General features: G+C 37.4%; 1 protein-coding gene across 2 annotated transcripts; it reads left to right on the top strand.

The window, feature by feature from the left end:
• Positions 1-3,201: 3,201 nt before the first annotated feature.
• EMC7 (ER membrane protein complex subunit 7) lies at positions 3,202-16,502 on the top strand. Of its 2 annotated transcripts, XM_030844123.2 has the most exons (5): positions 3,212-3,518; positions 7,059-7,178; positions 11,013-11,151; positions 12,450-12,530; positions 14,745-16,502. In XM_030844123.2, the coding sequence occupies exons 1-5, from the start codon at positions 3,286-3,288 to the stop codon at positions 14,895-14,897; spliced, it is 726 nt and encodes a 241-aa protein (XP_030699983.1). In that variant the 5' UTR covers positions 3,212-3,285; the 3' UTR covers positions 14,898-16,502. The 2 variants fall into 2 exon arrangements, with proteins under 2 accessions (XP_030699984.1, XP_030699983.1); XM_030844124.3 differs by lacking the exon at positions 7,059-7,178 and having other exon boundaries at positions 3,202-3,518.
• Positions 16,503-16,789: the final 287 nt, after the last annotated feature.

The raw sequence follows: 16,789 nt of genomic DNA, 5'->3' as shown, positions 1-16,789 counted from the left end.
TACTTCTCAGGTACTGTGACTGGTCTTGGAGCCAATCCCTTAGCCTTGGTTCCTGTGGTGCATTGAACATTCCTACACTGCAGCCACAAGCCAGTGGGAAGTGGGTCTACCAGGCCTGAAGAACCCAAAAGCACAGAGGGCAGTAAGTGTTACATAACACCTTTATTCTAACACTTTGGCTTCTTTTTCACTATTGTTCAAATACACTAACTAGCAGTATGTATATTTTAGCATTGACAAAACACTTTTGCTAGAACATCACGGGATGTTTAAATTTTTGCCTCTTTGCCTTTGCTTAATATTAAAGATGATTGTTTTCTCCTCATGTTTATAAATTGTTTAGCGTATCTTCACACTTCCCTACTTTATTTTACTTATTTTTTCACAGAATTTGGTAAAAGGGATGAGAATTTAGGGTAAAACAAGAAAAGTGAAATCCTTCCATTGTAATTTATTTTTGTAGGACATTAAGGCAAGTTAGATGCCTCTTGAACTCCATCTAAGTCCATTTCAGAAGGCTTCCATAGGGAACTTGAGAAAGCCAAACCTCGGGTCCTAGTGGATGATAGGCATTTTTAAATTGGCTCCAGTTTACTTGAGTGAAAAAGCTTAGCTTATCTACTTGAAGTAAATGAGGTTTGAAAACTCAAAGGGCAAAAATCACTTAAAGTAAGTAGCAGGGTATTTGGGGATTAGCACAGCTAAAGTTTCCCAAGCATTCAGGTAGTATTACTCTATTTTAAAAAATAAACCCACTGACTTAAATATAAGCAAAGCAGCTAAGGGTATGATCCCCATTACTTTGTCATCACACCTTATAACCTACTCTGACAGCCAAAGTGTGAAGAATAGTTTGAAAAGCACCGTGACACTGAGAGATGCTGACAAGCAGAATACTGAGACGGGGAAAAAAGATCAAAATCATCACCAAAGATGCCACTTTAAGTGATCATCAAAACTCTAGATAAGAATGGCAACTGTTTTTTGGCTGATTCAAATTTTAAGAGTTCAAAGTAAATTCTATTATATATAGTTTAGCAATTTTAGCTTCTTTTATTTAAAAAAATAGCTTTATAGTTTAATAATTTATATATTTATAATATATTTATGATTATAAAAATATTTCAAAAAATCAGACACGTAACTCTTTGAAAAAGAAAAGAAAGATTACCTGTAAAACCCAGAGTCAACCTCAGTTGGTATAATCCAACATTTATAAAAATTCCTTGTGTGGTTTTTTGAGTGTTGTCTCTGTCCCTATCCTTGCTCACCCCCTTGTGGCCATGATATGAAGAAGCCAAGAACCAGGGAGCAAAAAAGGAAGAGAAAGCAAAAATCCTGAATGATAAACTGATCACCTCTCACTTTAACAATATTTTCCATAATTAAGATAACTAGGTCTGCCTGAAATCCACATGGGTCAGGACCTTTGAGGAAATAGATGGAAGACTTAAATGGTGATTGTAAATTATCCCTTCATTAAACTTTCTTGGAAGTATGGGCATTGGTAAGGGAAACTGAAAGGGATGTCCTACTCATACTTCCTATTGGCTGAACCCAACTGGAAGCACTCAGAGGGCAAAGGAACCAAGCTTTTGCAGTCCTTCAAGGTCCAGCCTTCCAGGGCACAATGCAGAGTGAAGGGTAGAAGTGGATTTGACTGGGCAAACAGAGCAAGTCCAGTACAAAATCTTTCTAAAATATTTCATTATAATTATAGTTTCTTTCATAAGGCACGAGTCCAAGGGCTACTTTATGGAATAACTCTTGTATAATTTGGAGCTGAATATCTATGCAATTCCTGTGGTTTACCTGGAAAACACGAGAGAGAACAGAATTTCACACCACCTGAAAACATTACTTAGGCTTCTCTCCTCCATCTAACGCCTCTGCGGAGGTATAAGCCTGGCAACTGAGGGGTCAAATCAGTGGATACTTTTGTATTAGAATGACTATAAGGTAGGGGCAGAAAGAGAAAGGCAGAAATGGGGATACAGAGGGTTCAGTTCCTGTGTGCTGCTAGTCCTCTCCCACCATTTGCCCCACAGAAAAAGTAAACTTCCCAGCTTCTACCTGGAGTATTAAGACCAACACTGATGACCTGTTAGTCAAACTGAACATGCGCCTTAGACACCAGCAAAGCAGTGTCACCAAAAATATGTGAAAGAAAATAAGAAAAATTTGGGATGAAGCTATTTCTATTTCTGTATATTTGTATCATTTTAGAAAAGTGAAATTTAACTTTATAATTTAGCATAGTTTTGACGGTTGGTGTTGATGGGGAGGGTTGTAGCACATGATCTTTTTTAGAGCATCCCTCCTCCTTCCAAAGATTAAATGTGAAGAAGTGGCCATCTTCAGAAGACTCGGGGAAAGTACCCCTAAAGCAGCAGATGCCGACGCTCAGAAGAGAGTATGGGGTGGTCCCCGAGGGCTGCGTCACTACCCCACGCCAGGGGTTCAGAGTCCTCGGCTCTTTTATCTTTTTTCAATTTTTGGTTACTCCTCTCTGGGAGGCTAACTCTAAGAGTGGCAACGTCTAAGGCCACCAGAAACCCTGGAAGCCACTTTCCTTTCTATCATCAAGAAATTTAAGGATTGGAGCAGATGTTCTCTGAAATCTTGGCTTAGCCCTCTTGATCAACATTGGCAGGTTCCCCCCACTCATCTGTTATCACGGTAAAGCATTCAAAACTGGACGAATGGTGGATTATAGATAAATAAATGCAGATAAATGTCCTCCAACTCCTTCCCTTTTCACCAGACGCAGCCCTTAGTAAACAGTTTACGTATTTTTCCAGCTATTTTTCTATGCAGAGGTGGTATCTCCTTCAAACACACAAGCGGGAGCCTTTTCATCTTATACGTCTTGGGGAATCTAGAAGCTTTTTAAACGCTCTCTTCCGGACTTGTTTCTACCTAAGTCGGCGCCTCGTTTGCAAACGCTACTTAAGATCCTCGTTCCTCTCGGTTTTAATCATCTTTCACTCGCGTGAGTTCCTCAGCCCCCGGCGGCCACAGCAACACGCCCCTCACTTTCACCTTGTGGGCGGCCCCCTTAAGCGGCACTCTTCACACCGCACTCCAATCCAGAGCGCGCGGAGGTATCCGCAACTCTTCCGCCACGCAAATGGATTAGCTAAGACTCCTGCGCTCGGGTTTGAGCCCACAGCTGGTGCCCGAACCCGGCGCGCAGGGATGACGACATCAGCCTGCGGAGACGGCGACGGCGAGAGACGGGGAGGGCTTCCGGGGCTCCCGGCCTAACCGCCGAGAGCTGCAGTCATGGCGGCCGCAGTGTGGGGCTTCTTTTCCTTCCTTCTGCTGATGCTCTCAAGGGATGCTCAGAGCTCGGAGGTGTCTGGGGCTACCTCCGAGGGCTCAGGAGGGAGTGGGGTCAGCATCGGAGATCGCTTCAAGATTGAGGGGCGTGCGGTTGTTCCTGGTGTGAAGCCCCAGGACTGGATCTCGGCGGCCCGAGTGCTGGTAGACGGAGAGGAGCATGTCGGCTTCCTTAAGTGAGCATCCTGAGGGCAGCGCGAAAGTGGTTGGGTTGGGAGCCGGGAGGGAATTCCCCATAGTGGAGCTGAGTGTCAAGACCTGACGACGTCGCTGTCCGAGGGTGACCCTTGCGAGGCAGTCGACGCTTTCCCCTTCCCGGTCCCGTACCTCAGAAATGAGGATGGCTGGCGCTCGTCCCAGGGCCGGAGCAGTGGAGTCGGTTATCTTCAACTCCATTTTGGCCCTGAATGGGGATGACCACTCCTGGGCCCTGGGCACAGATGGACCCCTTATTTGTCTTTTGCTGAATTCTTTCTTTTGCATCTCATCTGGTTTCCCTGGAATCTGGCCCCTTTTTGCATCCATTTCAGTCTTTTGGTAGCTTCGTGTTGTGTAGAAAGATACTAAGCAAGTGGGAATTCTCAAAGCCCACAGGGCTTTTAGTGATGACACAGACTGGGAGGCTAATGTTGCTGCTTCTAAAATTAATGGGCCCTGAAGTCCCTAATCAAAGCACCTTTTTTGCCTGGAGGTGAGATTGTTCTTCTTTTTTACGCTTGAATTCATCGAGGGATTTGCGACATCACTATTGTCATTTATGTGAGACTCTACAGGGCTTGCTTACTCCCTTCTGTCCTTTCTAGCTGTTAGTAGAAATAGGATTTGAGCCTATATTAAAAGACGTGGTAGATTTATTAGCAGTCCAGTTCTGCAGCAGCCTGCTTTTCAGATGTCTAGGCACAAGTATAATGTTTTAAATCTTTCAATTGCTGCTTGGAAAGTGAAACTTTGAACTGAAAATTCATTTGGTAAAGGAAGCGTTTCTCTGGTAGGTTTGTATACCAGCAAGTGGTGTCTGAAAACCAGACAATTTAAGTGTGGACATTTAATTCTAAATCTGTTTTGGAAATATTCAGAGTATCCAGGTGCCTTTGAATGAAGTTTCAACCTCAGATTAATAAATAGTGACAAGCTTACAATCATTTTTAAAGTGCTGTATATTATTACAAATATGGCATTAGGGCATTCTTTAAGTTTTACCCTAATATAAATGAACTTTTAATAATAAAACTCATTAAGCTTTAGAAAATTAGCCATAATTAACCATTTGACCTCTTTTTTTTCTTCTGCAGTATACAGTTTTTTAAAATAAACATTATTTTTATTTGAAAATAATATATATGTGATGTGTCTATTGAAGAAAATGTAAACAAAGTAGAGATAACAAGCCTTAGCATTTTATTGTATCTCTTTGGAATCACATGACCTACGTTTTTAATAGTAATATACAATATACAGTGCTTTGTAACATGCTTTTTTTCATTTAATATTTTGTGAGCAGCTTCTGATACCATTTCATGTTCTTTCATTTGTATGTAGAAAGGTTAATTGAGAATTAATATGAAGAGCTTATGGTGGCAACCTTTTTGGAAGAGGGATAGGTAATTTGTCTTGTACCTGTTATGCATAAGTAACATGCAATTTTGACTATGTTTATGCTTATTGGAGGTGGCTTGGGACTTGGCTAAATAGACATCAGGGGAGTTTCAACTGAGGACTCCCATGCCACTTCTTGCTCTCATCACTGTGTATGTAAACCATAATTTATTTATCTAGTCCTCTGGGGGCACTTAGGTAGTTTTCAGTTTTTTGAAATTATGTGCTATGCATTATGTACTATACGTAAGATTACACACTATAATTTTTTGAACTTTTTCTTATGGAAAATTACAGACATACACTAAAATAAACAGAATAGCTTAGGAACCCATCACAATTTACTGTTTGATTTTATATCTCCTCTGCACCTCATTAATTTCTTTCTGGAATATTTAAATATGATGATCTTAAACATAATATAATTTCACTTATAAAAACACTACTATGTATCTCTGAAAGATAAGGACTTAAAAAAAAACCCCACAGTACCGTTATGGATTTGACAAAAGAAATGATAATGCCATAATATCATCTAATACCCAGTCCATTTTTATGTTTTCCCACTTATCTCAGAAATAGTTTTATGTGATTGTTCTTTCAAATCAGGGTCCAACAAGGTCATTGTATTGTAGAGTACATTTTAAAAGCCAAGTTTGAAAATTTCATTATACAATGTCTGTGTTATCTTTTAAAGCAAAATATTTACCTTAGGAGGAAAAATATATTTGCTTTTCCTTTACGCCGTTAGTTCTGGTATTATTTGTGTTGTGCTGGAATTAATTCTCTTTTTTCTGGACCTAGGAAAATGTTTTGAAATTTATTAAGTTAGGATCCCATCAAGAAACTGAATAATTCAAGGAAAGTTTAATGAAAGGATTAACCAGGGTAGTCATGGTGTAGGGAAACAACCAGATTATGCAGTACTCCAGAGTTTACAACCTCAAGGCTATTGTCACCTCTAAGCCTGAAGGGAGGCGGGGAAGTAAAGGTTACTGGAACCTAGAAAAGAGGAAAGAACTGCCTTGAAAGGAGCTGTGTCCCTTGACAAAGCCAGTTAGGGGCCTCTCACGGGAGAGAGCTGGGGGGGAAAAGTATACTAAGCTCATTTTCTTCCCTTCCTGCTGTGGGGAGAGACGGGTGGAGAATGATCTGAAGGGCAAATAGAAGACATCCAGCTCAGGAAGAAGTTAACTTGATGTTTGCACTTTGATTCTGTTTCAGCTCAGTGTATACTTTGAAGTAGTAAGGAACTTTTTCCTCTTACTTTTTAGTAAACATTGTGGATGTGACAGAATCAGCTATTCCTTTAACTGTGAAAGAGCCTAATGATTTAAGGAGCATTATTTTAACATTATTGTGAGACTGGCAATTCTCTGATAAAGTCAATCCCTTTAGAACCATTTGTTCTGAAACAGAAACATCTTTTTCCTCGGAATGGCAGTTTCTCATTAGCAAAACAAATTAATTTTGGTCTGTGAACATGAAATTATCAGTTCTTGATGGGGTGGTTTTCTAAGTCTAGAAGTTTAGAAGAAAGCAGTAAGGAAAAGGTGGATGGTTTTAACTACATAAACATTTTAAATTTCTACATACCCAAAAAGAAGTAACCAAGGTAGATGGGAACTATTTGTAACAAGTGGAACAAACAGTACTTAATTACCTTTTCCATAAAAAAGAAAAAAAGGAAAGAAAACAAAATGCAAATTAAACCTAGGAAAAAAGGTCATTTTTAATTAAGAAATTGTTGGAGGGGATCTGCAAAATTGGACCCCTAAACTTGTAGGAATGACATATATTATTCATTCCCTTGAATAAAGACATGGCTTTAGAATTGGACCTGTGCTCCTGTCACCTGTCATCTCTATTTCACAGAAGGAATAGAAGTACTTTCTATGTCTCTGTGGAATGGTCTGGGGCGTTTTCAGAACTTGTGCAGTGTTAATTATGGAAGCTGAAATGTGGGACAACTCTTGCCAGTTTGGGTTTTTTTTTTTGCTAATTACTCTGACTGTCATTTTGGGAGGTGTTGGTTTGGGAGTTAACAGATGGTTTAAAACATAAGAAAAGAATAAGCTATTGATCAGAAGTGACTAAATATGATAATTTCATTGTTCCAGGACAGATGGGAGTTTTGTGGTTCATGATATACCTTCTGGATCTTATGTAGTGGAAGTTATTTCTCCAGCTTACAGGTTTGATCCTGTCCGAGTAGATATCACTTCAAAAGGCAAAATGAGGTGAGGACAACTGATTTAATTTTTACCAAAGGCTAGGCTACTGAATACCTCATTATATATATTCCTTTTAGAATTTATAGTTAAGGTTGGAAAGTTTCCTATTTAAACTACAGGTATTCCTTAAAATATTTAAAACATCCTTATATTGTTCTAATCTGAGCATTGATAATATTGTACAGTTGAACTTTCTCCTGCTCTGGCTTAATATTTATTTTAAAGCTCCTAATATGATTATATAGAGAAGAGGTAAGGTTACTTACTATAGGAGCAAAAGCACTGTGAAAGTTTTAATTGAAATGTGATTATTAAAGTTGGAAATAATTTAAATTTTCTAAGTTGAAAATACTCATCATTGGGATATTTTGATGATACCTCTTAGTATATTTGATAGTATGTTGATCTAGAAATTTCTATAGTTTTTCCTGTCTGGAACATTTAGTGTGCAATGGAAATTTAGTATTTCTTTGGAAAACGGTAGATTACATCATGGAGTTTACTTCAAAGTGAGGATCATAATAAAAAAAAGAGAAGTACAGTATTAGAGGCTGGAAGACTAGGGAAAAGTTTCAGAAGTTCTAAGTAGATGAACACATGCTTTGAAGTCGAGGTGAAAAGAATTTTGGACTAATTCAGGCTCTGATCCTGTAATACCACAAACCCATTTGAAGTTAGAATCAGTTGTATAGATTTCCACAGTGTTCAGATTCAGCCTTATGCTCTTATAACCCCAATTTATTTATTTGTTATTAGTCTCATGCCAATAGTGCTCTCTTTAGTCTAATCTGACCACGAAGTATAGGAAGCAGTTTTCTTGCTTGCTTTATTGAGGTGTAATTGACAAATACCAAACAATTTTAAATGGTAATGTCTCTTCTTTGTTTGAGCTATCACAGAATTACTTCATGTTGCAGTAATAACGAAGAGGTCATGCAAAGGCAAAAATAATTTGGGGGTTAGAGGAGCTGTATTTTACTACTGACCTTTTTGTTATGTGCCTAGCATATTTAGGTTGATTTGTAGAGACCCCAAATAGAGCTGACATAAGAGAGATGTTCGGTTAGTACTGTAATATTTATATTTGAGTTAGTGTTTACTCCTAAAATGCTTTCCCTCTTCCTTTGTTTTTTTTTGGTCATTGAAAGTTTTTAAAGCGTAATGTGTAAATATGCTATAATTAAAATAGTGAGTCATATATTGAGCTGCGTCATCCTTTAATATCAGCTGCATATTAGTCCAGTGAAGTCAGCTCCTGTTGACAGAGTTTTCTTTTTCGTCTTTTAGGATGTGTAGTGAACAGAGATGGTTATTCTGTGGTAATTTAAATTCTTGATATTATTACGAAACCAATACTGTGATGCTACTAAAAACGCGTTCTTTAGAAACAAACTACTTTCCCCTCTATTTTTGAAATTAAATTGTCTTAGAATATTCTACTTTGTCCAAATGCTAATATTTCTTGCTATTGGCTATTGAGAGCAAGGTGGAGCATGAATTAACGGTAATACCTTGCAAATATGTTTATAAATATTTTTGATGTAATAAATGGATTGTTTCAAAGTAACTGAACCACATTAGCTATTGACTTTCTCATGTCTTTTTAGAGGCATAAAAGTTTTTTAAAATATATGTATAAAACTCTAGTATGTTAAAATCTAAACTGTAAAGGACTTATCATGACTTTTTATGTATTTTAGAATTGCAAGCTTGGAGATGGGGGTGGTTTGTAGATTTACCATATGAACTTTATATAGGTTTAAAAGTTTTTTAAAAATACTGAAAATACTGGGAGTTCCTTGGGGTACAGTGGTTAGGACTCTGCACTTTCATTGCTGTGGGCCCGGGTTCAATCCCTGGTTGGGGAGCTAAGATCCCACAAGCCGTGTGGCCTGGCTCAAAAAAACAAAACAAACAAAACTGAATACTGGAGAGAATGAAAGTTGTTAAAGGGGGATACTTGTCGATTAAAAACTATAATTTATTTTTATTTATTCTTTTTACTTTGAATTTTGAATAAAGTAGTCTAAGCAATTAGAAATATTTTTCTAAATATAAAGTTTTATTTGCTTTTTCACTTTGGGTAAAGAGTACTTCCTGCTTTAGTATTTAAGGACTGGTTGCAGCAGTTGGATTCATGTTCTCAGATCCATCCCTGATGATTGGATGCCTGAAACATAGGTAAAAAAAAACAAGGCCCTTATCATTTTAATAATTGGGGAGGACAGAGTAGAGAACAAAGAGGGATCCATATAAGATACTAATATTCTTGACCAATATTTTGTATTCTTGACCAATATTTTGCAGAAGTTAGTTTCAAATATATGTGAGACTTACATTTCTGACATTTTGTCAGAATGAAAAATTTTAGAAATGCTGGGTAAAGCATGATAAACATTTCCTTTTAAATGTATAGCTCCCAAAAAAGTAAGGGAAATCCTCAGAGGATAAACTGTAAACTACTTTCCTACCTGGGGGTTTTGTTATTCTCTCACCAAAAGCCTTAGATTTTATTAGCAGTGTGTAGGTGGGAGGCAAGCCTGTGCATGCTTGGAGTCAGAATTAGATCTAAGACTTGGTTTCCCCTTTGACCCTTGGCCTGAAATCCAAAAGATCAGATTCCCTGGCTTTTGGAGGGAAAAATCTATCCTGAAAATTGATAGTCACACCCTCATTGAAATTTGGATATGAATTTGTTCTTGCATGATCCAGAAACTTCCAATCTGAACAGTTAATAAGGTGGCCTCTGGTCATAATCCCCCACTCCTGGCAGAGACAAATGCACAACTCTCTGTCCCAGTCCCATGCAAAAATAAAGTCTACTTAACTTATAAAATACCCAAGAAAACAATGTACGTGGAGTCAGCAGATGAATCAGACCTCTGAGAACTCTAGTTAGTAGGCTTATTGGATATAGACTATAAAATTGTTTAAAATATATTTAAAGTGCTTTAAACAAATAAAAGAAATGCTTTTACCATAATATCGAAATAAGCCATAGATATTTGAAAAAAGAATGAAATTGAACTTTTACACTCAGTATATGCTTTGGAATACAAAACTCAGTGGATGTGCTAAGCAACTGAACAGAGGTTTGATGAGCTGGAAGACAGATCAGAAAAATTACCCAGAAAGCAATACAGATAAAGGAAAGGACACTGTGAAAGTGAGAGTTTAACAAGATGTGGAGTAAAGAATGAAAAGGTCTAACATGTGTCTAATAGAAGTTCCAGAAGGAAATGATAGAAAAAATAGGGGAGGCAATTTTCAAAAAGTAAACTGGAATATGTCTGAACATGGCTGATTAAAATTACTGGCATGTCTGGTAAAAATGTAATGTTACCTATGGCACTGTTGCAGGACTTTCTTAAATCATTAAGTTTTTCTTGCAAAATACCCTTTAAAATTAGGTGTACTCAACAATGCATGTTTCAGACAATCAAAAAAATTCCAGCATTTTTGTATATTTATAACAAAATAAATTTATTATTAAATAGAATCAAAGAGCTTTAGAGCTAGAAGAATTCCAGGAGAACTTCTGATATAACCAGAAAAGTTAAGAACTTAAGACCACAAGCCTAGGTAATAACAGAGCTATAGCTAGAAACTAGGTCTCTTGATTCCAAATCTAGTGTTCTCCCTCTACATTTTGCTAAGTATTTTAGACATACAGATAAAGCTACTTTGATCAGATTTTCAAGATCAAAAGTTTAGATGCCAAAGCATTTTGGAAAAAGCTAAAGGTAATTATAAGGCATTGCTAATATATTATAAGCATTTCTTTTAACTAGTAATGCTTTTAGTAGGATTACTGATGCTTTTTTCATGTTGCTTTATCAGAGCGAGATATGTGAATTACATCAAAACATCAGAAGTGGTCAGACTGCCCTATCCTCTCCAAATGAAATCTTCAGGCCCACCTTCTTACTTTATTAAAAGGGAATCTTGGGGCTGGACAGACTTTCTGATGAACCCAATGGTATGTATCAGGCTACAATAAAGTATCTTTACTAATCCGTAATTTGCTTCCAGGCAGTTGAAAAATTCTAACCCCTGTGAAAGGAAAGCTAGAGTCAGATTGTTGGATCAAAGGATTACTGTGAACAATTCATGAATTTCATGAAAATAGTAGCTTTGGGAATACATAATAAAAGATAGTGAGAATGACACAATAGATTTGACATTGAAATGTGCAGCAGAAATTAGATAAGTACTTACGTTTAAAATTAAAATAGAGTAAGAGTATGTGGTAAGTCACACATGGAGCTAGCTATCTCATCCTTCATACTACCTGAATGTTAGTCCATTGATGAATGTGCCATCAGTTAATAAATTTCCCCTCTTGATGGCACAAGTAAGGTTTTTACAAAGGCTTTTTTTTTTTGATGTGTTATGAACAGAGAAGTTATTCTGTAGTAATTTAAGTACTTGGTATTTTCATGAAACGATTTTATGGTGTCCACTAATATAAAATACTAATAGCATATTTAGAAACAGCTTGACTTTTTTTTCTTTGCTGTTTTTGAAAGTTGAATTATTACCTTAGAATTATCTAAATGTTGATCATATTTCTTGCAGATAGCTATTTAGAACACAAATAGGGACGTTTCAGGCTGTACCTCCTTTGAGAGGAATAAATTAGTACCTGGAATCTGCAGTTAGGCATAAAGAGGCAGGAGGGTAGAGTGGATGGGTGAAGTTAGCAATGAGACTCCAAAGCTAATTGAGAAATATCTTCCATGTTCTCATTTCTGAAATTCCATGGGAACATGCAGTGGTAGAAGCTCCTAGGTCATTTTTTAAAACTTGTCTGCTATAGTAGTTGCCTAGTGGTATATTGTACATTAGAGGGGGGATGTGGTGTTTTCTCCAAGAATCACAAGTCATCTGGAAAGACTTGTGGATCCAACCTGATGGTGAGCCATCAGGATCACCAATCTCAATGCCAGACTGCAGACTGAAGAAAGTGAATGAATAGTTCAGTTTGCAAACTATTTGTGTTAGATAAAACTCTAAACTCTGCAAAATGATAGGTAGCACAGACGTGAAGCAAGGTGTCTATATAAAGTCCACACACTTATAGGTAAGACTCTTATATTACGACAGTCAGATACTGAGGAGCACCTTGCTGTCACCAGGGCTCGTTCAGTAGAATTGAAGTGGTGGCTGCTAGTTTTATTCTGTTTACAATATTTAATTCCATCATTGGTTGTTAAGTGCAGATTTTGTTCTGCAGTTAAGTAGGAAAAACATTTTCTGAATTTTTTTCTTTCACAGGTTATGATGATGGTTCTTCCATTATTGATATTTGTGCTTCTGCCCAAAGTGGTCAACACAAGTGATCCTGACATGAGGCGGGTAAGATGACTGAACTATGTTCTGATGCCTGGTCTGTCCGTTGTGGCTGAATGGCTTGGGTTTGTTCAGCCTTATCCTAATTACCAAGCCAAATTCATCTACAGGTTGTGTTGATACAGTATTATGTTCCTGGCATTTAATTAATTGTTTCCACTGGACCAGATAAATTCAGTTGGTTCTGCCTGATAAAAGCCTGGGTCTTTTCATATAGTTAAAACATTTTGCTTAGTACTTGCCTCTTTGCACCTCGCTTGTTTAATAGTTGAAAAGCATAATAATTCTGGTATACCTAATCCAAATATTTCACAAAATGGTAGCTTCTTATAATCTATCTTTACTTTACAAAACTCTTCAAAGTATACATTTAGTTTATGTGTTCAGACACACAGAAGAAATTCGGATAGACCAAGGGAGAAAAATAGAATAGTGGTTTTCAAACTCTCTACCACAAGATCATACTGTTTGGCAAAGGGGAGAGGAGTTGCCAAGTAAGATGCTTCAAATTTTTAGTGCCACCACTTTGTCTCTTTTAAATATTTGCTTCCGTATAAAATCTTCAGAATTAAAAGAAAAAAAATTATCTATTCTTCCACCCAAAAACCATCAACAGATATCTCCTGAATTCCAGGTTTTTCTGTTGTATTTAATATATATGTATTTACACTTTATTCATCACTGAATAAACATTTATTAATCAATTTTTAGGTTCTGGATACAGGGGACACAAAAATGGACTATATGTCATCTCTGTTGTCAACAAGCTCATAGTCCAGTTAAATGTAGGAAGTAGAATGGATTTATAAAGCACTCTTCTTGCCATCAGAGGATTGTGTTTGTGTGTATGTGCGCATGTGTGGGTTTAAATGGAAAAATAAGATATACATAAATAAAAAATGTTTGCTGAGGTACTAGGTGATTAAGTTCTGTAGAAGGTAAGACACTTATCCCAAGCTGGAATGGCAGAAAAAGCTTCATGAAAAAAGAAAACTTTATGATGTTTCAAAATGTATTGTTGCTAAATTTTGGCATCTTTGCCTCAGTGTTGGTCAGAAAGTGTACATCCTATATCCTTGTATCTGTTAAGGCAGTTAACTCTCTGTGGTATCAATAGAAGGAAACATTAGAAGTCACATTGGATTAAAAATTCATTTCTTGCAAAATGCTTTGCATATATAGTAAGCAGTGTAAAAAGTTGTTCATTCAAGAGCTTCAGAATTGAACAGCTTCAAAAATAGAGTTGATGATATATTTTTGTGGGGATTCAAGACCTGTTATATTTAAAATAAACATTTAATTCTTGATTACTAGGGCATGTTAACATAATGTTTCTTTCCTGGCCATATTTGTAAAGGTGATTTCTCCCTGAAAACTCATGTATATATTCTACATTTGGGGAGAAAGCCCAAGCTAATAATTGAACAAAAAATTCAATTTTAAATAATAGATAATAGAGTATTTGCTATTTTTTTCATGTCCGAACTAATACAATTTTAAGTTCACTTTTGGAATGTCACATATAATTCAAATGAAGCAGACATTACATTAATATTGTCAAAAATGGAACAGTACTTTATAGATTGTTGGCTCAGTAAGGGGGAGGACAAGAACCTCAAAATAAAAGTGCCATGTCCTTAGGTCCTGCCAGTGACTGTTTGTAACATTTTAACATTGATGTTGCTTGCTTTAGATGCTGTAACTGAGGTCACCCAAGTCATACAGTATTCATAGATTTACTACTAAGGCCCTTAAGAATCAAGTCTTGGAAATGCTACAGTTACCTTCCAGACTTTTCTGATACCTTGATACGTGGTTAAAGATTGCTGTTCTGGTTATATGCATCTAGAAAAAGCATGAGTTTAAGAAAACACTTGTTAAAACAATAAGAAAGCATTCTGATCAGAAAACAAAATAAGGTGGCAGGAATATGATCACATATGTCCATTATCCGAGAAAATGCCCTTTATATATATATATTCGGCTATATAAGCCGAATCAAACCCCAGGCAACACTTATCGGACATTTACTAAGGGTTGAAATGCTTAGTGATATAAAGGAGGCATGAAACATGGTTTCTGAAATGCTGTTGGGTATGACATTACATCATTGCTCAGAACCAGTACCTTTTACCTGTTCTATTTCTCTCCTCCTTCCTTAAGGGAAGTGTTGTTAAATGACGTGTGCCTTTCATATCATTGTGCTTTGTCTTCCCACAGGAGATGGAGCAGTCAATGAATATGCTGAATTCCAATCATGAATTGCCTGATGTTTCTGAGTTCATGACAAGACTCTTCTCTTCAAAATCATCTGGCAAATCTAGCAGTGGCAGCAGTAAAACAGGCAAAAGTGGGGCTGGCAAAAGGAGGTAGTCAGGCAAGCCAGAGATGGCATTTGCACAAGCATGGCAACACTGGGTGACATCCAAGTCTTGAGGGAGAACCGTGTGAAGCAACTACTGTAAACTTGAGTCATCCTTAAAGTTGATCTCGTATAACTGTTGTATGTGATAACTCTTCAGCACATGTTTTGTATTTGGTACACAAGAAAACCCAGCTTTCATCCTTTGTCTGTATGAGGTCAATATTGATGTCACTGAATTAATTACAGTGTCCTATAGAAAATGACATTAATAAATTATATGAAGTACTATACATTATGTATATTAAAATAAGTCTTAATCCAGAGATAAAATTATCTTGTCATTTTTTTTCCACTTAATGTTTCCTTTATTTCTGACAGTTTTCTTCTATCTTTCATTATCGGAGGCTTGAAATTGATTTTTCCTGTTTAAAAAGAAGTGGTTGATATTTTTAGAGCAGCATGCACTGTGGGTTTTTGTGTAACTAGACCTTTCAAAATTCTTAGTCCTGCCCTGCCATTTAAGATTCCCTGATATTTGAAGTAGAACCACATGTTCCTGATGTAGTTTTAATTTTTATTATTACAGTTAGTTTCAGAGTGTGGGTATATGAATTAGGATAGGTGTTAACCAATTTTTAAATTCTGGTTACCATCTCTGGTTTCATTTTACAATTATTGAATATCAGCTATGTGCTGTGATTCAAGGTAAGATACAGAGATGGATGGTATCCAGTGCCTGTCCTCCGTAGAGCTTATTATGTAGGGAGGAAGCACAAATAATAACAGGGAGTGAATGGCCAGGGGAAAGAAGTGCAGCAGTAGGAGAGCCTTGTAGAGTCTGAGGATGGAAAATCAACCTTAGAGCTCCATATTGTAATGTTGGTAGTATAGCAGAGGTAGCTTATAAATCCCCTCATCTTCCCCACTATTGATTCTCAGAGGTGTTGGAATATCCAATCAGGATATCTCATATATCAGGAGTGTCTCAAAACCTTTTTATTTCAGTAAGTTACAACACCTTTTCTTTTGGACTTTGGTTGTTTTTTTTTTTTTAGCAATCTTTTAAGTATTTATTTATTTATTTATTGGCTGCGTTGTGTCTTCGTTGCTGCATGCAGGCTTTCTCTAGTTGCCGCGAGCGGGGGCTACTCTTCGTTGTGGTGCGCGGGCTTCTCATTGCGGTGGCTTCTCTTGTGGAGCACAGGCTCTAGGTGTGCAGGCTTCAGTAGTTGTGGCTCACGGGCTCTAGAGTGCAGGCTCAGTAGTTGTGGCGCACGGGCTTAGTTGCTCCGCAGCATGTGGGATCTTCCCGGACCAGGGCTCGAACCAGGGAAGCCCTGGATTGTTTTAATTAAAGAATGCTGAGGCTGCAGTATTGCTTCTATTAGGGCTCCTATCCTCTCCTATGTTAGAGAACTCCCCTGTTGCTTTCTTGGGGTTATTAAATCAGCAAAAAAAAAACAACAACAAAAGATTGGTTCCAAACTCTTATTTTCCCTTTTATTATCCTATTATAGGTGCCATTTTTCATTTTGAAATAAGGTACATGAGTTTTCTTTTAAAGAATTGAGTTCAAAAAAAAAAAATCAAAGGGAATTCGGGACTTCCCTGGTGGTACAGTGGTTAAGAATCTGCCTGCCAACGCAGGGGGCACCGGTTCGATCCCTGGTCCGGGAAGATCCCACATGCCACGGAGCAGCTAAGCCCATGTGCCACAACTACTGAACCTGTGCTCTAGAGCCCATGCGCCACAACTACTGAAGCCTGTGCGCCTAGAGCCCGTGCTCTGCAACAAGAGAAGCCACCGCAATGAGAAGCCTGCACACCACAACAAAGAGTAGCCCCCTCTTGCCACAACTAGAGAAAGCCCACACACAGCAGTGAAGACCGAACACAGCCA

This window comes from Globicephala melas, chromosome 2 (assembly GCF_963455315.2).
Source record: "Globicephala melas chromosome 2, mGloMel1.2, whole genome shotgun sequence".
Lineage (NCBI taxonomy): Eukaryota > Metazoa > Chordata > Mammalia > Artiodactyla > Delphinidae > Globicephala > Globicephala melas.
Note: the sequence above shows the minus strand (reverse complement) of the source record. Positions and strands in the feature narration are given on the sequence as shown.